General features: G+C 56.6%; 1 protein-coding gene across 1 annotated transcript; it reads left to right on the forward strand.

The window, feature by feature from the left end:
• Window positions 1-782: 782 nt before the first annotated feature.
• EPHB3 (EPH receptor B3) lies at window positions 783-19,931 on the forward strand. Its single transcript, XM_063087578.1, is given in 18 exon segments — window positions 783-885; window positions 9,572-9,636; window positions 10,711-11,383; window positions 13,603-13,758; window positions 14,534-14,884; window positions 15,040-15,164; window positions 15,337-15,496; window positions 15,577-15,685; window positions 16,060-16,112; window positions 17,129-17,251; window positions 17,351-17,598; window positions 18,077-18,292; window positions 18,404-18,553; window positions 18,646-18,839; window positions 18,935-19,090; window positions 19,196-19,298; window positions 19,472-19,588; window positions 19,590-19,931. Coding segments are annotated over 18 exon segments (3,282 nt in total). The 3' UTR covers window positions 19,770-19,931.
• The last annotated feature ends 3,404 nt before the right edge of the window (window positions 19,932-23,335 follow it).

Raw genomic sequence — 23,335 nt, forward strand, 5'->3', positions numbered from 1 at the left:
TATCCGGTTGGCACCTCCTCGGACTCAGATTTGGTTACCAATCTCCAATGGACGACAGGGGGCGGGGTTCTCCCTCTGATGGACAGTATCGCTCCGCCCAATCTAATTCATCTTTTCCTTGGTCCCGCCCACTCCAGGCTCCGGAGACCCCCGAGGGTGGGCCTGATGGAGACGCCGCCAACCGAACTCCAGCGGAGCGCTCTCAAGGCCGAACCAGCGGGCAGGGCGGTCTGTGAGTGGGCGGCCGGGCGCTAGGGGCGGGCCACAGCGTTGACTGGCAGGAGGTCGGCCCCGCCCCTCTCGCCCAGAGCGGCCGCGCCAGTGCTGGGGACAGCAGAAGTGAGTACGTGAGCGGCGCAGCAAGATCCCGGCTCGGATCCCGGCCGGCGTGAGGTCCCGGACCCTGGATCCAAGTCGGGCCCTCAGCGGACCGCCTAATTACTGTACACCCCGGCCCACGACCGCCTGCGCCCTCCCACCCCGGCCCGCCTCCCCGAGTCCTCGGGCACCGAGCTCCCCAGCGTCCAGATCCTCCTGGACCGGTCCGTCCAGATTCCGCGGGACCGATCTGCCCGCATCCCCCGGGATCGCCGAGCTCGGGGCGCCGCCTGGGTCCCGGAGCCGCCCGCCTGGATCGCACCCGCTCCTTGTCCGGATCTTCTGGGACTAGACGCGAGCCTTCCCCGGAGCCCTCCGAGCGGACCCTCCCTCGGGTGCCCGCAGCCCCGCCGGCGCGGCCCGGCCCGGCGCGGCCCGGTTCGGCTCCCGGAGCCGCTCCGGCCATGGCCCGCGCCCTCCCGCCGCCGCCGGGGCTCCTGCCGCTGCTGCCTGCGCTGCTACTGCTGCTGCCGCTGCTGCTGCCCACTGGCTGCCGCGCGCTGGAAGGTGAGCGGCGGGGGCGCGCCAGGGGCAGGGTGCCTGGGGTCGCCGGAGCGCGGACCGGAGGGGCCGGCGGTGTGGGAGGAAGCTCCGCCACCCGCGCCTTCTCCAGGGCGGGAGGACGGGCTGGGGAGGACGCCCCCGGAGCCGCCTCGGAGGCCGGAGCTGGCTCGGAGGCTGGCGGTCCGCGCGTCGGGACATCGCGGGCAGCGCGACTCGAGATGAGCGTCCCCGAAAGTCACGGTCCGTCCGGGAGCTTTTGTGGGAGTACCCCACACTCACTGCAGAGAAGCGGGGCCCTTGGCACCTCCGGGAGCCGAGGAAGTGTGGTCGACCCACCACGCAAGGCGGGGGCCGCGGGGCTGCCACGGGTTGGGGGAAGCGGGACTCCCCGGGTTAGGAGGAGGTGGCACTGGTCAGGAACCCATTGGAATTAACTGTGAGAGTGTGAGTGCGTGCACCCCGCTTTGTCAGCGGACGGCTGCGGGGGTGGACAGGCGGGGGCCTGTTACTGTTTATGGTATACCGAGCGCCAACTACACACGAGGGGCCGTGTGCGCGGGCGTTGCACCCTTCTAGCAGGACACCCCGAGTGCTTGGGTCTCCACTGAACCCCCGGAGCTGTGGGGTTTGCCCCAGGTAGCACCGGAGCCGGGTGCGTTACTCATTAGCGGGTGGGAAAGGGCTCGGCTTTGCAATGGGCTCTGTGAAATCTGCCAAGACTGTTGCTGAAGGGTAGCTCCAACTTCCAAACGACTGTACTTGGATGAACAGCCCAAGTGTTGTTGGCCCTGTCAGGAGAGCTCACACACATGCCACTCGACACGAGCCTGCCTGCCGGGAACAGAGGCACCAGCACAGGTCACAAACAATAGGGAGGCACGCACACACACACATCCTGGTCTCCAAACATTTTGGAGCCATAAGGTGGGGGTGGGGGGGACCTTTCTTGATGTGGAGGGTGGGACACTATAGAAATTTGGGGAAAATTGGAATATAGGCAGTACTTGTTTCTGGCATCCGAACAGATCTAGTCACTTGCTTAGTTCAGGAACAAAAACGTGAATCCTGCACAACTTGGTTTGTTCATATGTTCACAGTCGGTGAACTTCAAGGTTGGAAGGAAAAAAGAACACAGTTCAGAGAGAAAGGCATCTTCTGGTGCTTTCTAATTTTCTCCAGAGGAAAAATATTCCTGTGATTCCCCCACCCTCTTTTACCTCTGAGCCCACTGTGCTCACAGATTGATTCACATGGGTGGACACATGCAAATTCAGACACACTGAGGTGCGTCCACACTTGCGCACACTCACCCACATGTGTGTGATAGGATCGCAGGCGTAAGAAGCTGTGTGGGGCTTTGTTGTTTGTTGCCTTAAGGGTGTGAGCCGGTGAGCCTGTTCTGAGTTCCCAGGTCTGTGTCTGCCTTAGCCCAGAAGGGGCGACACTGGCACACACACACACACACACACACACACACACACACACACACACACACACACACACACACACACACACACACACACACACACACACACACACACACACACACACACACACACACACACACACACACACACACACACACACACACACACCTATGGGGCTGTGTGTCACCTGTGTGTCAGGCCCCAAGGCCCTTGTTGTGGGGTGTGGTGGGTGCTGGTGCTGAGGGTGGAATGGGGGATGTGGTTTGGGTCAGGTGAACAAGGGCTAACCTGAGGAGGCTCACCCCTTTCTTCCTTCCTTCCTTCCTTCCTCTGTCTTTCCCTTCCTTTCTTCCTCCATTACATCCCTCATAATCTTCCAGACTCTCAAAGAGGCGAGGCTGAGGAGCTGGGGGGCTGGCCAGGAGGCAGAGTCCTGACAGGCTGTAGCAGCCCAGGAAGAGAGGGCAGCAGGGCCAGCTGCTCCCTGCCCCCTCCTCTTCCCTCAGCTGTGAAGTGGGAGCTAGGGCTACTCCCTGGTGGGGGGGTGGGCCAGATGGGGTGCCCCTAGGAAGTAGCAGTGCCTACAAGTGAGGCTTTCACCGGTTCCTTCACTTTGCAATACCTCAGACCCTATGGTCTTCAGTTTGTGTGTGAGAATGCAAGAAAAAGAGAGATGCAGGGCGCTGACCCCAGCCCCCACCTTACACCTACCACCCACCTGTTCTCCCTCACTGTGAGATGGGATAGTAATAGTATCAACCTCAGAGGGTTGTTGTGAGGATTGAATCCTTAGTATGTGTGAAGTGCTTAGCTCACAGTCCTTGTTATTCAAGGATTAGCTGCTGTTGTTATTATTATTATTACCCTAGGGTCTGCTCCTTGGAGAGCTGTCAGGAGTGAAATGGTGAGTCCCCTTATTTTGCTGGAAGGAGGTTAGGTTTGACTGGAGGGAAGGTTGTTGGGGAGGGATGGTCTCCCCTCATCTCCCTGCAGCTCCTGGGAGGGAAGGAATGGGAAGAGAGCTGGGTCAATAGGCAGCTGTGCTCTGCTTGTACCCCCACCCCTCTTCTGGGGTTTGAAGGGCGGCATGGGTGGACTTCGAGGTTCTGGGCTGTGATCAGTGGGCAGAGCTATGTGGTCCCTTAGTACTGAAGATCTCTTCAGCCCCCTGAGCCTTACGGGAGGCGGACCCAGCTTCCTTGATCCAACCTTCTATTGGGCCTTGTCAGGATTTTGTTTGTCCTTGGACTTTTGGCTCTTTGCATCTAGGGGTCATTATATTTAGGCCCAGGGTCCCTGAGCTGTGGGTGTTGTCCCTCATGTACCCAATAGTTAAATATCATCTAACACCTGGTTCTTCTTCCTTCCCTGCACACTTGGGGTTCACCATGACTCTGCATCCCAGGATCTCATCAATTTTCCATGTGGATGGAGCCAGGGTCCTTGCTTGTCCTCCCGGGTTGAAAAAGCACTCCTCTCCTTGCCCTCTGTTTGACTGCCCCTCTTCCCCCCACACTCAAATTGCCCTGGGATTTACCCATAGACACAGAGAAACGAGGCCACCTCATCACTCATTCCCCTTTTGAGTAATGTTCCCCAGTTCCCCCAAGCCAAGATCATTCTCTCCTTCAGGGCCATGAATGGGTAAGGGAATGAGGTCCAATAGGGTGAGCAGACTAGGAATGGGGCCCAGATGAGGAATGGAGTCTGAACCATAGGGCCCTTACACCTGAGATAGGATGGGGAGGTCCCTGCTGGGAATAGACCCTTTTGAGAGAAGAGAAACCCATCCTCTTCCAGCCAAGCCCTGCTCGCAGAGCAGTCACTGCGGTGGAATCTGTCCCTGAGGAAAAAGGCAGTGTGTGAGTCCATCTCTTTCTCAGGGGCTGCAGGAGTGACCACCAAAAACGTGGGGACAATGGGCTGGGATTTTTGTGGCTTGCTCACCTGTTTGAGTTGCCTCTGGCGCCCCCCACCCCATTCCTGTTTGTCATGAGCTGGCACTTCAGAGCTGCCGATGAGGGACAGTGGCAGCTATTTGGGGGAACCAGTTTGCTTGTCACTGCTCTTCCTTTAGCCAGAGCTGCTGCCATTGTGGCCTCAGCGGCTGCGAGCTGAAGCCAAAGCTGCCGTGGGCAAGGCCTCCACCACCCGGCCTTCCACTAATTAAACAGCATGAAGAGGCTGAATCACCAGGCCTGCATAGTTTGAAAATTGTAGCCCTGCCTGTTGTGCTGAGTCAAACTGGTTTGTCGGGATTGGGCAGCTGGGGGGGTGGGGGGAGTGAGGGAGACTAGGTACAGCTGGGCACCTGATGGGGTGGGAGAGGCCCCCTACCCCAAGGGCTGGCCCTGGTGGCAGGTCTCCTATTGCCTTCTGATCCAGTCTCCTGGCCAGACCCACTGTGGCCAGCATCCCAGGGAAGGGCTAACTGTCCGTCCATCCTTCTGACTGGCTGGCAGGCAGGGCCACACTGGTGTTGGGGACATGGATGAGCATTGAGGCATTTGGGCTCCCTGCCGTGTGTTTCTTCCCCCCTTTTCCTCCCTCTCAGGTTTATTTAATTATAAATCCCCATGATCTGAGGGGAAGAATGAAAAACAAAATGTGTTCTCTGTTCTGAGATGCTCCCCTCCCCTCCAAACATGGGGGCCAAGGGGCTGTGGCAGGGGAGGGGGAGGTGAGTTCAGCTCCCCCACAACATAGATGCTCTCCAGGTCCCATGGCAGGGTCCCCCCCAGGCCCCTCTCTCCTCTGGCTGGCCACCCTGAGCGTGCAGCTGGTACATGCGTGCACACATACTGACACATGGGGAGAGGTAGGGGAAGTGGGGGAGGCCTGGGAACGAGATCACTCGGCTTGGTGGCTGAGGTAGGGACTTCATGGAGTGGAGGAGGGGATCCAACTCAGGGATGGCATGGAGTTTTCTCCCTTTTTTCACAGGCAGGGCTCCAGGGTGCTGCTTCCTGCCCAGACCCTGCCCCTTTGTCCTCTTGCCCCTGCACACTCTGCTGGCCCAGCCCTGGAGCATGACTGTTCCTGCCACCTCAAAGTGGTCCCTAGTTTGAGGTTTGGGCTGGAGGCTTCTTGTTTCTGTCTCCGGTTTTTTGGTTTTGGTTTCCTGAGTCTCAGTGACATTCCTGTTCTCATGGTGGGGTGCTCTGGGTGACTTGTGGCCTGGGGGTGCTGTGGGGTCTGGCAGTTCTGTAAAGTTGTGGGAGCCTGGCGCCTCACCATGGTAGGTGGCAGGCTCTTAGCTGGTGCCTCTGCACCAGAGTGACCCAATGAGACCCTCAGATGCAGGCCAGGGAGCCCACCATGTCCTCCTCATGCCAGGTCCTCAACTCGTGTGTGAAAGAGTGTTGCTCAAAGCTCCTGGGGAAAAATCTCTTCATGGTGCCACCCCCTACCCAAGGCTCAAGTGCCTTTGAGACAGTGCCATTGTACTGGCAGGGAAGTGGCTTGCTGCTGGGGCAGGGGCTACACCTGGAGAAGCCGCACCCAGCCACACCCAGAACCATCTTCATGCCCTTGCCCCACCCCCAGCCTTGTTACCTGACTGACAGCGCCTGCCTGAGCCAGGACAACAGGAAGCAGGGCTGGGGCTTGCTCCTTCCCTGTGCCTCTGGCCAAGCCTGCCCCAGCACCTCTGCTTCCTTTGCAAGAGTGGCTGTGTGGCTGCCCTTCTTAAGCAAGAGCACCATAAAGTTGGAGGCAGGTGAAGGGGTACTGTCCTCACAACTCTCCATCCACCCCACTTGAAGACATCCCATAGAAAGAGCAAGCTTGCAGTGTGTGTGGGCATGCGCATGTGGGTTGCATGTGCATGGAGGATGCACCTCTGAGGCTTTCCACAAATTCTAGGTATTGATTCTTATACATCTGCATGCTCCTTTGGGGGACTGTGGTATGTTCAATTACATCTGTATGTATGCAGCTGACTATTGTTTGTGTGTGACTGTGTAAGAGCATGTCACCAAGCCTGTACAGGGAAACTGGTGTTTGTGTTTGCACTTCACACTCAAGACTGTGACTTGCGGCTGATGGTTGTGTGTGCAATTGGAGAATGTACCGTTGAGTTGGGTGTGCATGCCTTCTATATATCCACATATTTTGGGAAATCTGCACACAGGCTGTAAGCATAGGCCTGCCTAAGGCAAGCCAGATCTGTGTGTAAGAAAAATTCACTGTATATGAATGTCTAAGGAAGACTAATCTATTTGTACCATATGCATCCGTGCGTCTGAGAAAGACAGACCGTGGCTCTGTGTGAAGCTGTGTGCGTGTTTGCGGATGGCTGTGGCTTTGTGTGTTTTTGTCCACCATATGTGTTGACTTGTCGCTCTTTAGCCCCAGTGGTGGGGAATGAGCCCAGCCACTGAGAACCGGGTGCTGTGTGTGCATTTGTGTGTTTGTGTGGCAAGGGCCACACAGCTGCTGCCACGTGGCTGCTCCCATGGCCCTGTGGAAACCTGAATGATGTTCATTCCTGAGCATCAAAGCCCCAGTCGCAGAAACACACCAGGCCAGGTGCCCACTTCCCTGGTGACTTTGGGGGGACGGTTATGGTCCCCTGCCTGACAGCCCTGTGTCTGGGGCTAGCTAGCTTCCTCTCTCATCTCCTTCATCTCAGATCTGCATCTACAGAGAGGACAGAGAGGGCTGGGGTGCAGTAGGCAGCTGCAGGGGTTGGAGGTTGCTAGCTAATTCCTCTTTTGTCCTTACCCCCTGTACCTGATATCCTCTGCCCCAGCATGTGTACACACACAAACACACACACGCCACACATATAGCAGAGAAAAGGTGGGCTGGGTCTCCCCCTCCTGATGCCACAGACAATTGGGTTGTATGACACACACACCCCGACACACCCCCCTCACGTCCTTCCTGGGGCTCAGACATCGGCACCCCAGGGTCTGAGGAGGCCCTTGCCTCCTCTCCTGTACTGGAGCAAGCTGGAGGGAACAGGCCCCTTCCCTCCCCCAGAGAAGTGGGGAATACAAAGCCCGCCGCCCCCTCCCCACCAGGGTGACCGGAGCCCTTCCTCAGGCACACATCACTCGAAATCCAAGTCCTCTCCTCATTAATGGGAAAAATGTGCCGAGATTGAGCGATGGCCAAGGCTGAGCGATGGCCAAGGGCCGATCCCCTCCCTCTCTCGCTCCCCAGAAATTAAACAGAAATGAAGAGCCTCCCTCCCTCCTGCCTCCTGCCGCCCGCCTCCCCGCCGTCCCCTCCCGCCTCCCCTCCTCTCCGAGCCAGCGCAGGGCTTGTTTTAAACTGTGGAGGAATCTGGCTGGAGGGGGGAGGGGGCTGAATATTTGGGTTTAAACAGTTCCAGATGGGTTTGGCACAGGCTGAGCAGAAGGAAGTGAGGGAGAGGGAGGCGGGAGGGAGGCAGCCGAGGGAGCGGTGGGAGCCCTCGCCTGCTCGGGCGGCAGCGGGAGGGCAGACAAGCGGGCGGACTGGCTGCTGGGGGAGGGGGCGCTGGGCTCGGCTGGCTCCCAGGGACAGGAATACTCTGGGCTGCCGGCTGGGGAAGAGGCCACTTGGCAACCTCCCTCTCTGTCTCTGTCTCTTTGGGCCTCCTTGTCTCTGCATCTCACAGTCTTTTGTAGTCTGCCGCCGGCCATCCTGGCTGTCTGCTCCCAGCCAGCCGGCTCTGCACATCCCTCCAGCTCGGTGCCGCCCACCGTCCGTCCCTCTCCATGCCTGTCTCTGGGCCCCTGCTTCTGCCCATCTCTGCTTCCCTCGAGTGTCTCTCTGCTGAATGTCTGTGTCTATCTGTGTGTTTGCCAGAGGGGCCTGTCAGGTCACCGACGAGGAGGCTGGGATAGCTCACCCAGCAGCCAGGCCCTCCAGGGACCCACTGCTGCTGCAGGAGGGAGCCTTGCTCCTTGCAGTGCAGGGTGGCCCCTTTGCCTCACGTGGGGGGCTGGGGCCACAGCTGCCTGTCCACCCACTGAGTCCTCCATCATCCTCGGCTCAGATCCAGGACCCAGGAAACCCAGGAAAGGCTGCAAGCCTGGAGCCTGTGGGGTTTGGGTCTCTCCCCTTCTGGGCAACCCCAGCTGCCCCACTGTTGATGTAGAAGCCTCCAGAAGTTTTGGAGCAACCCTGCCCCATTCCAGCTCAGAGTTGAGGGAAGAAATACTGGCTGCCCTGTCTCTCAAACTGTAGAAAAGAAGTTGGCACCTCTTTCCTCACTTTCTTGCGTGTCCACGTCTGATATTGGGGTCACACTGTCCTTCAGAGAGTAGAGTTGACCAGCCAGAGCCCAGAACCAGCTTCCCAAGGGAGTGAGTTTCTGTCAAAAACATTAATGGGCCCCCCCATGACCTAGCAAAGGGAAACAGACAAGAAACTACTGTTCAGAACACAGGAATGGTGCTGTGACAAAGCCCCCTGCCCTTAATGCACAGGGAAAGGAATCTAACCCTGGCTTGGAGGTTCAAGGAAGGCTTCCTGGAGGAGGTAACAGTTTGGTTGGGACTTAAAGGATACACAGTTTTCTGGGCTTTCTCTAGTCTCTCTTTCACAGAGGGGCATATGGCAGTCAGAGTGCAAGGGATTAGTTACGAAGTCAGATGGACCTGAATTTGAGCCACCCTCCAACCCCTCACCCCAAGTCCTTGCAGTCTTACCTTAGGAGTGTATTTACAGTATCTGGGCATCAGTTTTCTCCCTGTAAAAGGGATACACCAATAGTACCTTCTTCTGGGTCTTGGTGGCCCCCCTCCCACCCTCAGAGAGCATTCCTGCCCCATCCCCCGCAGGTGGCTGGGTGGGAGGCCGGGTGGGAGCTGGCTCTGTCCTGTAAGTCTCCTCCCTTTCCCCTGGGTGGTGAGTGGGGTTGGGCCTTTGTGCTGGGAATGGAGTCAGAGGAGGCCAGGGCTGTGGGGTCTGAAGCACACAGCCCTTTGTTCTAGGATAAAGGCTCTGCCAGCCCCTTTGTGTGGAGATTAGCGGAGCCTGTAGGTGTGTGAACTGGCCTCTGCTCCCGCCTCATTAACCCAGGCCTGGGGTCAGCTGTGACACCCACCCTAGCCTGCCTGACCTTACATCTTTGGGGCTGTGACATCTCTGGGGAAGGCCGCAGAATCTCCTCTGGGGTGGGGGTGGGGGTGGGGGGGTTTGGGGACTTGTGGGGATGGTGCCTGGTGGGAATTGGGTCTCCTGTGTCCTGCACTTCCCTGGGCAAACTCTTCTTTCTCTTCATCCTGAAATTAGCCCCAGACCTTTTCCTTCTGTTGTTCCCCCAGAGACCCTCATGGACACAAAATGGGTGACGTCTGAGTTGGCGTGGACATCTCATCCAGAAAGTGGGGTAAGACCTCCCCATCATCTCTCCTGAGTGCTGGTTCCATTAGATGCCCCCATCTCCCAGTGCCTGTGCCCCCTCACCTCACCAGGGCCTGGAAAAGGGCTGCCTCTGTCCTCTGCCCGTCACCCTCACCTCCTGGCGCATTCCCATCCTCTTCACTTGTCACCTTCTCTGCGGGAGTTTTTATCTCTCAGTCTTCTGCCTGCCTGAACCTCCTCCCCCCACAAACACCATCTTTGTCCCATTCTCCCTCAGCTTGTCTTCAGCCTGTTCCCATCCCTCTCCCCTGACTAGCTCCCTTCTTCCTGGGTCCCTGAAAAGAGCACTGGCTTGGGAACCAGGAAACCTTGGTTCCTGATCTCTAACTTGCTCAATCTCTAATTGAGCAAAGCAGTTTACCTTTCTGGGCCTCCATTTCTTTACTTTTAAATTCCTGTAGTGCTCATGTCTCTAAAATATTCTAATTAACCTCCCTAGATGGTCTTCATGGCTGCAGTGAGCCCTAGAACCTTGGGGTATGATAGCACTACAGGCCCTGCAGTCACAGGACTGACTATGACCTTGGGCAAGTCTCCCCCTTCTGTGAGCCTTGACTTCTTCATCTTAAAATGGGGACAACAGTTTCATGGTGCTGTGAAGATTAAATGTGATGGTAATAGTGACAGCCAGTATTCATTGAATGCTTGCTCTCTGTCAGGCACTGTTACAGCCCATAATTAGCCCCATTTTACAGATGATGAAACTGAGGCATAAATATATATATTTTAGCTAATACTCATAGTACTTAACAAATTCCCAGCCCTATTCTAAGTGCTTTATTCATTTACAGTCATTATTCCTTACACATCTTTATTATCTTCATGTTACAGATGGGGAAACTGAGGCAAGGAGGTTAAATAACTTACCTATAGTCACATAGCGAGCAGAGGGCTGGGATTTGAATTCATATAGTCTGTATGCTCAGCCACTATACCACAGAAATGTCTCTGCGAAGTAACTATAGCAGATATGGGTGTGTGGTAAACACTTGGCAAATGTTGGTGCTCACTCTCTCTTTTTCATTTGGCCCATGCACAGTGGGAGGAGGTGAGTGGCTACGACGAGGCCATGAACCCTATCCGCACATACCAGGTGTGTAATGTGCGTGAGTCAAGTCAGAACAACTGGCTTCGCACGGGGTTCATCTGGCGGCGGGATGTGCAGCGGGTCTACGTGGAGCTCAAGTTCACGGTGCGTGACTGCAACAGCATCCCCAATATCCCTGGCTCCTGCAAGGAGACCTTCAACCTCTTCTACTACGAGGCTGACAGTGATGTGGCCTCAGCCTCCTCCCCCTTCTGGATGGAGAACCCCTATGTGAAAGTGGACACCATTGCTCCTGATGAGAGCTTCTCGCGGCTCGATGCCGGCCGTGTCAACACCAAGGTGCGCAGCTTCGGGCCGCTTTCCAAGGCCGGCTTCTACTTGGCCTTCCAGGACCAGGGTGCTTGCATGTCACTCATCTCCGTACGTGCCTTCTACAAGAAGTGTGCGTCCATCACCGCAAGCTTCGCACTCTTCCCTGAGACCCTGACTGGGGCGGAGCCCACTTCACTGGTCATTGCTCCAGGCACCTGCATCTCTAATGCGGTGGAGGTATCAGTACCACTCAAGCTCTACTGCAATGGTGACGGGGAGTGGATGGTGCCCGTGGGTGCCTGCACCTGTGCCACCGGCCATGAGCCAGCTGCCAAGGAGACCCAATGCCGCCGTGAGTGGGGCTGCCTGGGGGAGGAGTGGGAGAGAGGGCCAGGGCCACAACCGTCTACTGTCCCTTGTCTGCTGCTTCCCATCTGACTAGGAGGTAGGGCATCAGGTCTAGGAGGAATGGGTATCAGGTGCAGAGAATGCTGCAAAGAGGGAACTGAGAGAGAAAATGAGGAGAGACACAAGGATAATAAGAAATGAAATTAAAGAGAGAGGAAGAGAGACGTGGAGAATCCCTGACAAGCAGGCACTTGGAGAACCTGATCAAAGATTTAGGAGGTTGGCAGAGATGCTCACTTTGTCCTGCCCCAAGTGGACGCTTCACGCTGGAAGTACTAGATGGGCCCTAGGGCTGAGGGGATGGGGCTGTGGGTGTCTTGTGCTCAGCCCTTCTACTTGGGGTCTCATCTGCTCCTTGAGAGACAGGTTTACATAGAACAGTGGTTAAGGGCACAGTCCCTGAAGCCCTGAGTCCTGACTGTCACTTACCACCTAAGTGACTAGGGCAATTATTGAACTCTGTCAAACTCAGTTTCCCCAAGTGCAAAATGGGGACAATAGTAGAGCACAAACATCATGTAAGTGTTAGCCACAAGTCTCAGGAGGCCTGGGACGCATGGGGCACAGGGGTTATTTTGTCCTTATGTCATACATGAGGAGGTAGCAGGCTTTTCTCTAGTGGCTTGCCAAGACTCATAAGACCTTACGATGTGCTAGGCTTCCCAGGTTTAACACCTGTTCTCATAGGGTTCTCTCACCACAACCATGCAAGGTAGACTCCAGTTGCCTCCACTGTTTTGCCAATAAGGAGTGCAGCGAGGCTCTGTCCTCAAGGCTTCCTATCTAGGAGGTGTGGGAGCTGGCACTGAAGCCTTGTCCAGTGCTCCAGAGGGCAGGACAAGGTGCCAGGGCCTTGTCTTCTGTGCCTTCTGCCCAATTCTTCTCCCTTGGGCCTGCCAGCCTATAGCTCTGAGGGGTGGGAGATAGCCCCTACCACAGCCCTAGGTGTGAGGGGCTGGTGGCATCAACCTGGCTGTGAGCCTGGGATTGTCGTGAGAGGGTGACTAGTACCTTACCCGGCCCCTCTCCACCTCTCTATGAGAACCTCCTGGAGACTTCCTTTTCCAAAGTGGAGAAAGCAGGTGGGGGTGATGAGCCTGACAGCCTGAAGAGGGGCTAACACTCTGCAGGTCCCTGGCAGGAAATGCATGCTGGTTCCCATAGCAACCAGGCTGGCCTGGCCTCTGCCCCCTCCCCCACTGGCTCAAAAGAGCAAGGATGGAATATCACCTTCGTGAGGGGAGATTAAACCCCAGAGAAGGGACAGCGCCTACTCTGGGCATTCCACACCCTGGGCAACACCCACCCCAGAGGTACTCACAGGGATAAGCTGACAATATACTTTCGTGTGACCAGGGCAGTCTTGGTTTATTCCTATTATCCTAACATAATTATTACTAGTGCCCCTTTCACTCTAAAAATATTCCAATTTGAATAATAGATGGCCACTCTAGGTATGGGGAATCTATAAAGCCCCCATCCAGAGGGCCAAGTGTAGATGGCAGAGAAAGGGCTCTGGGCTCACTTTGGGGCGAGGCCCCTTGTGGATGCTTTGAGGCCTCTGAACTCCAGGTGACCCCAGCCTTCCTGCCTGCTTTCCTTCCCCCCTTTTCCCACCCCTCCTTAGCCCCTGCCCAAGGGCAGAAAGGAGCTGCTACCCTGTTCCTGGTGGGTGTGGTAAGAGGTTGGCTGTGAAACCTCTGGGGAGGAGGCCCTACCTCCTGGCTGCTCTAGGGTGTCCTTGAGGGTCCTCAGGAATGAGTTTCCTAGAGCTTCAGGGAGGGTGGGGGCATCTCAGCAGAGTGCAGGGTGCTGCTAGCCTGCTGGTGGTCTCTTCCCCATTCCCCTCCTTTTCCTCCTCCTTTCTCTCTTCCCTGCCTCAACAAGCCCAGGCTGTCCAGGTGATGGGGCTGACGTCTTTGTCCTTAAGGCCCGAGGTGGGGGGGAAGGGGTGGGGAGGAATTGCTGACGTGGGGTTTCTATGGGGCAAAAGGGCCTTTTGTAGCTGCAGCTAGAGTTAGGCAATCCCAGCATTGCCCCCACACTCTAGGAGGTGGAGGGGCCAAGACCTAGGCTGGGGAAGAGCCAAGTTCTCACAGAGGTGTGGAACTTGGTGTCTACAGGGAAGGGAGGTGAACACTGTCCATCTCTTCTTCCTCACAGCCTGTCCCCCTGGGAGCTACAAGGCAAAGCAGGGAGAGGGGCCCTGCCTGCCCTGCCCCCCCAACAGCCGCACCACCTCACCAGCTGCCAGCATCTGCACCTGCCACAATAACTTCTACCGCGCAGACTCGGACTCTGCAGACAGTGCCTGTACCAGTGAGTGAACGCACATCCTCATGCTTGCCTACTGTGGCCTTCTCTCTGGGGGGCCAGCCTGGGAGGGACTAAGGAGTCAGTCACTATGAATATCCCATATTCTAGATGGGAAACTGAGGTTCCAGGAAGTTAGGTGTGCTCAAGATGGCACAGCTAGGAGGTGACCGCTCCTGAGCCAGAATCCAGGTCAGCTGGCTCATCCCTTCCACTGACAATTTAATAAGCAACTACTAGCTGCAGCCAGTCATTAGGAACTGGCTGGGGCCCTCTAGTCCGTCCTTCTTTCTCTGTGTAGAACTGCTGCTCTCTTGGCCCAATGCTGGAGAGCAGAACTTACATCCTCAGGGCGGTCTGCTGTCCCTCCTTCTTCCTGCTGTGACTTTTGGTGTGCCAGGCATTGTACTGAGTGCCAAAGATGTGGAGAATAAGATGCTGTCACTGTCCTAGAGGAGCTTGCAAGCTGGTGGGAAAACAGATAATGACCATATAATGTGCTGAGTGCTGGGCTAGAAGGTTGTCTAGGAATCGTGTCATGGGAGTGCAGAGGATGGGGGAGAATGAATCAAGAAAGGCTTCCACGAAGAGGTGACATCACAAGTTGAGTCTTGAAGGGTAAATAGGAGCTGCCCAGTGAAGCAGTGTAGGAAAGGTACTCTGCTTATTAAAGCAGAGACAAGGCAAGGAGGTAGGAAGCATGTTGGAATGTACAGGAACTCTGAGCAGAAGAATGCTGTGGCTCCCAGCTCACTGCCTTCTCCCTCCATGTTCCCTGCAGCGGTGCCATCTCCACCTCGGGGTGTGATCTCCAACGTGAATGAGACCTCACTGATCCTTGAGTGGAGTGAGCCCCGGGACCTGGGTGGCCGGGATGACCTCCTGTACAATGTCATCTGCAAGAAGTGCCATGGGGGCCCTGGGACCGGGGGGCCCTCGGCCTGCTCACGCTGTGATGACAACGTGGAGTTTGTGCCTCGGCAGCTGGGCCTGACAGAGCGCCGGGTCCACATCAGCCATCTGCTGGCCCACACGCGCTACACCTTTGAGGTGCAGGCAGTCAACGGGGTCTCAGGCAAGAGCCCTCTGCCGCCCCGCTACGCAGCTGTGAATATCACCACCAACCAGGCTGGTGAGGAGGGGACACAAGAGGATAGGGCCTGGTTCATCTTCCCCTGGATAGAGCTGAGTTGCCCAGGGCTTGCCAAGGGACCACTGGGAACTGGGTCTTTGGGAAGGATGTCAGGGTGCAACGAGCCCCTGTTGAGCCTCCTGCTCTTCCCCTAGCCCCGTCCGAAGTGCCTACACTACACCTGCACAGCAGCTCAGGCAGCAGTCTGACCCTGTCCTGGGCACCCCCAGAACGGCCCAATGGAGTCATCCTGGACTACGAGATGAAGTACTTTGAGAAGGTCAGAGCCTCAAGGGGCAGGAGGTGGCCTTGGGCTAAGCTGGGCCAAGAAGATTACCCCCAGATAGTGTTGGGGGGCCTTTGGGAACAAGGCTTTAGGGCAGGCCTGGGCGTAGATGGGCTAATTGGCCTCAGGACCCATCTGAGGATGCCTCCTTCTTCCTGCACTGTAGAGTGAGGGCATCGCCTCCACAGTGACCAGCCAGAAGAACTCTGTGCAGCTGGATGGGCTGAGGCCTGATGCCCGCTACGTGGTCCAGGTCCGTGCCCGCACAGTAGCTGGCTACGGGCAGTATAGCCACCCAGCTGAGTTTGAGACCACAAGTGAGAGAGGTACATAGCCCCTTGTGCCTGTCCCAACTCCAGCCCATACCTCCCATCCCTCCACTCACCAGCCCCTTCTTGGTCTCCAGGTTCTGGTGCCCAGCAGCTCCAGGAGCAGCTCCCCCTCATCGTGGGCTCTGCTACAGCTGGGCTTGTCTTTGTGGTGGCTGTCGTGGTCATCGCTATTGTCTGCCTAAGGTACTTCCAGGCCCATTGGTGCTAGAGGATCCTTTAGCACCCTAAGCCCCCAAGCCACATGGATAAACCACCAGCTCACTCAAGCCCAGAGCCACTGACTTCCTGGTGCTGGCTCTCCTTGCTGGAAAGGCCCTCCCTAGTCCATGCCCAGGTCTCTATTGTGTCCTTCATTCCCCTATAGCCTATCCCCTGAATCTACTGGCTGATCCCTCAGGGACTGAGTCTACTGAGCCCCTTGCCCAGAGACCCAGAGCCTGCTGTGACCACCAACTGTGGAACCAGGCTCTAACCCTTTATGTGAGCCCAAGGGTCCCCTGAGCAAAGGGAGCTGTAGGACTTGTCTCAGGCCGACTCCCCACCCTGCCCCCCTCCAGGAAACAGCGGCATGGCTCTGATTCGGAGTACACGGAGAAGCTGCAGCAGTACAGTGAGTTTGTCTCCTCGTCTTGATCTCCCACAGCTCCCGCAGCCCCCTTTTCCCTGCCTGGGACTTCATTCCTTGTAAACATACCCTGCTTCCAGTCATGTGTCGTTTCCTGACTCATACCTCTCTCCAGGTTCCCTGAGCCCTTCCTCACTCTTGCTAGTCACAGAGACGAATGAGATGTGACCCCTGCCCCCAGAGGCAGTTAGTACTGTGGGAAAGACAAGATATATACACACAGGAAACAGTTAGAGAACAATTAAGCATTAAGCTGGGTGTTCCTGTCATAAGGGGCAGTAAGAGTTCAGAGAAGAGGAAGGCTTCCTGGAGGAGGTGGACTTGAGCTGAGCCAGGCAGGATGAGCATGGTTTCGAGAGGTGGGAGAGAACATTCCTGGCTAGGAGAGCCTCTGGAAGGTAGTGGGTGGGGTGGGGAGAGTGCCCAACTGTGGGGGCAGTGAGAAGACTTGTTTGGCAGCTGCTGGGAAGGCTGGGTAGTTGTGGCCAGTCCTTGGAGGGTCGTGAAAGGCAGGCAGAGGAGTTTGGACTTGACTCCTCCATAGGTAATTGGAAAGGCTCTCAAGCTGGGGAGCAGTACAATGAATGTATTGTTTTAGGAAGACAGAGGTATGCAGGATAGCTTGGTGGGAAAAGTCCAGAGGCAGAGAGCCCAGCTAGGAGGCTATTGCAATAATCTGAGTGTTGAAGGCCTAGACAAGGTCGGGGCAGTGGGAATGAGGGGAGGGATGAATCTGAGAGAGGTTTGGACATCATAAGAGATGAGGGAGAAAGAATAGGAGAAGAACCTAGGTGTCTCGTCTCTGTGGTCACTAGGAGTTCTCACGGGGGTTGGGGGTTAGGGTGTCAACACAGAAGATGGAGCGAGCTTAGAAGGGAGGCTGCTGAATGTGCTCCCAGCAGGGGTGAGAGTCTGTGCAGGGTCCCTAGGCCTGAGGTTGAGACTTGAGGCGTTCCCTCACTGTCCCCAGCCTGCAGACCTGTCACCTCTTCTCCCTCCAGTTGCTCCTGGAATGAAGGTTTATATTGACCCCTTTACCTATGAGGATCCTAATGAGGCTGTACGGGAATTTGCCAAGGAGATTGATGTGTCCTGTGTCAAGATTGAGGAGGTGATTGGAGCTGGTGAGTCCCCCGGGGCACAATGGAGATGAGAAGCTGAGGCGGGCTGGGTGCAGGTGCAATTCCAGAAGTAGGTTATGACCTGTGCCCTGTGCCTTACAGGGGAGTTTGGGGAAGTGTGTCGTGGTCGGCTGAAACAGCCCGGCCGCCGGGAAGTATTTGTGGCCATCAAGACGCTGAAGGTGGGCTACACTGAGAGGCAGCGGCGTGACTTCCTAAGTGAGGCCTCCATCATGGGGCAGTTTGACCACCCCAACATAATCCGGCTGGAGGGTGTGGTCACCAAAAGTCGTCCAGTTATGATCCTCACTGAGTTCATGGAGAACTGCGCCCTGGACTCCTTCCTACGCGTAAGAGCCAGCCCCTAGCCCCTGTCCCTCTCCCAGAGGGCTGGGTTGGGCCAACCACTCCCTCCCAAAGGAAGAGAGAATCTATTCAAGTTCACAAATATTTACTGAGATGGCATAGTGCAGGGAAACAGCTGAGCCTGAATGATCAGAGTTTACATCCTGACCTTGCTCCTTCCTACCTGTATGACCTCAGGCAAGTTACGTAACCTCTCTGAGTCTCAGCTACCTTGGTTGTAAAATTGGAGTGGTAAGAGTTAATGGGTCCTAATGGGGATGAATTGGGATGTTGTATACAAGATGCTTGACACATAGTAGGGCAGCTTATTTACACTCAGTTCCTCTGGACATGGTTGCAAGATACATGAGGCATGGTCTCTAAGGGCTTAGAGAGAGGGCAGGCAGGCAGGCAGGCAGGCCATGGATAGGCCACGGGCCAAGAGGGAGACTATGGCCCAGCTGAGCGTCTTGTTGCCTCCAGCTCAACGATGGACAATTCACAGTCATCCAGCTGGTGGGCATGTTGCGGGGCATTGCTGCTGGCATGAAGTACCTGTCCGAAATGAACTATGTGCACCGTGACTTGGCTGCCCGCAATATCCTTGTCAACAGCAACCTGGTCTGCAAAGTCTCAGACTTCGGCCTCTCCCGCTTCTTGGAGGATGACCCCTCCGATCCTACCTACACCAGCTCCCTGGTACAGGAAGCAGCCGGGAGGGAGACTGGGGGTGGGGCCAGCCAGACAGGGGTTCAGGGCTGGGGGGCAGCCCAGAGTCACAGGGTGAAGGGCGTGTGCCCCCCCCACCAGGGCGGGAAGATCCCCATCCGCTGGACTGCCCCGGAGGCCATAGCCTATCGAAAGTTCACCTCTGCTAGTGACGTCTGGAGCTATGGCATCGTCATGTGGGAGGTCATGAGCTATGGAGAGCGACCCTACTGGGACATGAGCAACCAGGATGTGAGTGGAGCTAAATCAGAGTGGTAGGGTGGGTGGGAGCTGACTAGGGAGCAAGTGGGGGCTCACTCTGGGTTTCCCTGCCCTCGGCCCAGGTCATCAATGCTGTAGAGCAGGACTACCGGCTGCCACCACCCATGGACTGCCCCACAGCACTGCACCAGCTCATGCTGGACTGCTGGGTGCGGGACCGGAACCTCAGGCCCAAATTCTCCCAGATTGTCAACACCCTGGATAAGCTCATCCGCAACGCCGCCAGCCTCAAGGTCATCGCCAGTGCCCAGTCTGGGTCAGTACCTCTGCCTCTGTTGCCACTGAGCTTACAGCCCTATCCCTGCATCTCCTGCCCTCAGGACTCACCAGGTCCCTCTCTTCTCCCCACAGTATGTCACAGCCCCTCCTGGACCGCACGGTTCCAGATTACACAACCTTCACAACAGTTGGTGACTGGCTGGACGCCATCAAGATGGGGCGGTACAAGGAAAGCTTCGTCAGCGCGGGGTTCGCATCCTTTGACCTGGTTGCCCAGATGACTTCAGAGTAAGCGTGCCTTAGATTTGGAGGGGCAGGGCAGGGAGCTCTGGGCTAGGCCCAGGGTGGTGGGCAGGAGGAAAGGGACTGACTCTGCCCTTGCTCCACCTACAGAGATCTGCTCCGGATTGGGGTCACCTTAGCTGGCCACCAGAAGAAGATTCTCAGCAGTATCCAGGACATGCGGCTGCAGATGAACCAGACGCTGCCTGTGCAGGTCTGACACCCAACTCCCACCAGGGTTATGCCCCCCAAGGACTGCGCAGGGACTCTGACCAGCCGGCTGGACTTGTGGACTTTTGGATGCCTGGCTTTAGGCTGTGGCCCAGAAGATGGAAGTTTGGGGAGGGCCCAAGCTGGGACTTTTCTAGGCCTGTGCTCCCTCCCCAGGAAGTGTGCCCCAAGCCTCTTCATATTGAAGATGGATTAGGAGAGGGGGTGATGGCCCCTCCCCAGACCCCTCGGGGCTCAGGCCTTCTTGCTCTTCGGTGGGGGATCCCCACAACCTCATACTTGGCCATTCTTCAGTGCTGGAGGTCCTGGCAGGGTCAGGTGTGGGACAAACCTGGGTTCCACAGGGCCCAGCCCTGGCAGGGGTCTGGCCCCCCAGGTAGGCAGAGCAGTCCCTCCTTCAGGCACTGGAGGAGGGGACTCTAGGAATGGGGGGGATGTGACACCTCCATCCTAAAGCCAACTGGCACCTCCATTTTGCACAGGGACTTGTTCTGGGGGCTGTGGGCCCTGCCCCACCCCCGCCCTTGGTGCTGTCATAAAAGGGCAGGCAGGGGCAAGCTGAGGAGCAGCCCCTTGCCCCCCCGCCCCCCCCAGAGACTGACTCCCAGAGCCAGAGATGAGATGTGTGTGAATGTGTATGTATGTGTGTGTGTGTACGTGTGCATGCACTGGCCTGCACAGAGAGCATGGGTGAGCGTGTACAAGCTTGGCCCTGTGTGCTGCTGTGGGGCCAGCTGGGCCGACAGCAGAATAAAGGCAATAAGATGATTCTCTTGCCCCTTCTCATTCCTCCTCTGAAAGCAGGATTCCTTGATTCCCTCAAGTTCACAATCCTTGGTTGCCAACTCTTCACAGCTCCCTGGAGTCATTGGGAGACCAGAACCAGGCACAATTTCCCTTTTGTGCTTTGACCTCATTGCTTTGAGCATCTAACAAACTCCTCAGATGTGGGGCAGTAGAGAGAAAACTACCCCAGAGCTCTTTCCTTCTAAGCCTCAGCCCTTCCTGGGTTGGGGGCAGACCCTTGAGTCTGGATGGTGTCCTTTCATGCCCATTGTCTCTGAGGGAGCTGATGGTAGAGGAGGTTGGTCAGTTCCCATGGTCACATGGCCAAGGACAAAGGGGGGATGACAGCCATTGGTGTTCAGAGGCTGGGGCCCACAAGTATGGCTACTCTCTACTTATGGAGCGCTTACTATGCACAGGCACACCGGGCTAAATGCCCCATTTATACACGGATCTTATTTAATCTCACAACAACCCAGCCAGGAAAGGAAGTATTTTTACCTCCTTTTCACTAGGAGGAAAGGGATAGGTTAAGTAACTTGCTCAAAGTCGCTGAGCCAGTAAGTGAGGCCCTCGGCTGGGATTCCCACCCAGGGACTGCCTGCACACTTGAAAGGTTCAGAGGATAAATACCAAGAACCAGGAGAGGGTTAGGAAAACAGCTGCTGGAAATGTCAAAGGAGAAAGCGGGGGTGGGGGGTTGAGGGACACTCTCAGGGGCCCTTTGGACACGGAAACAGGCAGAGTGTGGGGGTGGGGAGGGGATGGGGGCAGAGCAGGTGCAGTCATTTTCCCAGTGTCGGGAGGGGCCCTTGGACAGTAAATCTCTGCCGAGCTTAGGACAGGTTTTCGAGATTCCTGCATATTCTAAATTAGAGAGTTTTTGGGTTGGGTAGTCGTAGAGGCATGGACAAACGCTGTGCCACATAGACGTGGGGGTTCATATGTCGCAGTCCGGCACATTTCCTCGGATGCTTCCAGGCCGGGCAGAGCTTCCTAGGGGAATTCTACGTGGGGGTGGCAGCCTAGGGATGGCCGAGCTGCAGGCCTGGAAGCACGCGGCCACTATTTCAGGTGCAGGGGACAAGGCCGCCCGGACAGGCGGGAGAGGGGGCGGCAGGAGTCGAAGGCTGCGGATTCCTTTGCGCCCTCCGGACCGCGGCTGGTGGCGGCGCCGGCTCCTTAGTATTCCCCGCGCGGAGCCCAGCGCCTTGCCGCAGTAGCTGGGCGCGGAGGAGGGGCGCCCGCCAAGCTCGGGCCCTCCGCGTCCCCCGGGGCTCCGCGGAGGAGGATGGGGACGGAGCCCCCTCCAAGGCCTCCTTCTTTCCCCGGTTGGGGGCGGAGGGAGGGGCTCTGCCGAGCGGGGAGGCGATGCGGGGGCCGGAGGTCGCCCTTGGGCCCAGGCGCCGGAGCTGTCAACGGCGAGAGGTGTTGCGGGCGGCCGGGGGAGGGGACGCGGTCCTGAGTGGCGTACTGCGCGCCCCGCACCGCAGTCCCAGGCTGAGGGTTCATAAAGGGGAGGGCGCGGTCCAAGCTCCTGCTCAAGTGTCCATTTCCTACTCCCGAGGCTCAGGGATCGGGGAGGCTTCCGTGGCCCACGTCTCCTGGGTGACCCCCTCACCATCCGTCCTACCCCATCTCTCTGAACTTCACAGCGGGAGTCTCGGTGGAGAGCACGGAGACGCTCGGGTGGGGGCTTCATTCGCAGAGGTGTGACATCACCCCCTTCTGGGTCCGCAGGGAGGGCGGGATCGTGGTCGCCGAGTGCAAAGGGAGGAAGGGGCCGGGAGCCGGACAATCGGGGGCCACTTGGTGTGTGCGCGCCAGGCCGAGGATCTCGAGGGAAGTCTTGAGCCCAGAAATCCAGGGTGCCTAAGGTACTCGGTTGGATATAATCCCCGTGCAGCACACCACACAAACCTCCCTCCTCAGGTATCCAGATAGCCTCCCCTGCCTGCACAACCCTCTCCTGCCACTCACCCACGGAGACAGCAGACGGGCACACTACACTTACCTAAGCTACACCCACACCATGCCCCTTATCCAAGTTCACTCCTCCTCAGTCACTCACCCTTCCTGGCTCCGCCTTCCGGCCCACATACGCAGAGAGCTTCCCAAGACTGCGAAAAGGTGGGGGACAGGATGCCAAGAGGAAAGGAGAAAGGCCATCCCTTTCCTCGAAGCCACCTCCCGCTGTGCGTTTCTACCTGATGGGCCAAACTCTGTCTTAGCTGGGAGGGCTGGGAGGAGTCTGCAGACCCCTGAGTAGGATTATGAGGCGGGGTGGGGCCTTGGTTAGGGCAGAGGAAGCAAGAGGACACCTCAGGGGTCTGGCTTTTCTGGGGACAGATAAGAAGTGAGGGGGAATGAGGTTTTAGTCTGCTAGTCTTGGTTAATTACTCATTCCTGGGGCAGAAAATTAGCTCTCCCAAGTTATTGCTTAAGAAGGGAAGCCAGTGAGAGAGCTCCCTCTGGAAGGGAAGAGGGTGAGGAAGCTAATGTGGCAAAGAAACAGGTCTCACCCATGGGGACGCAGGACATATTGCTGCAGGCTTAGCTCACTCCTTGTCCCAGTTCCCGGGATAGGGCTGCTGTGGCTTGGGTGGTTTGAAGGCAATGAGAGTGCAGAAGCTCATTAAGGGGTGGAGAACACAGCAAGTTGCTGCAGGAGCAAGGTGATTTGTGGCTTCTGCATTTCTTCCCTTAGTACACTGATCCTGGGTTTGCTTAAGGGAAAGGAGTTCCTTCCCTCCAGTATTCATTCATTCATTCTTCAAATATTTACTGGACATCCACTATGTGCCAGGTACTGTGCTGGGTACTAGGGATACTGTAATGGGCAAGAACAGAGAAAGCCAATGCTTCAAAGAGCTTAAAGTCTAATAGGGGACAGGGGATATAATTCACATAAATCATTCAAGGAATTGTATATAATTACAAGGAGAGGTAAATGTTACAAAAGAAAAGTTGAGTGTTGTAGGACCGAATCACAGCTCTAGGGACATGAGCTAGTCTTGGGCAGAGGTGGGGGCTCTCTAACCAGTTACCTGATGCCCAGCAGAAGGAGCTGGGGCCCCCATTACCATCTGGTCCCTTTGACCTTTTGGGGTCTGACCCTGAGAATATCTTCATTCACTCCCTCACTCATTCATTTATTCAACATACCTTCCATAAACCAGTTCCAGTGTAAGGAGGTGGGGATGTGGGGATGAACAGGTTACAGCCCCTGGAGCT

Source organism: Cynocephalus volans, chromosome 1, assembly GCF_027409185.1.
Source record: "Cynocephalus volans isolate mCynVol1 chromosome 1, mCynVol1.pri, whole genome shotgun sequence".
In the NCBI taxonomy this organism is placed as follows: Eukaryota; Metazoa; Chordata; class Mammalia; order Dermoptera; family Cynocephalidae; genus Cynocephalus; species Cynocephalus volans.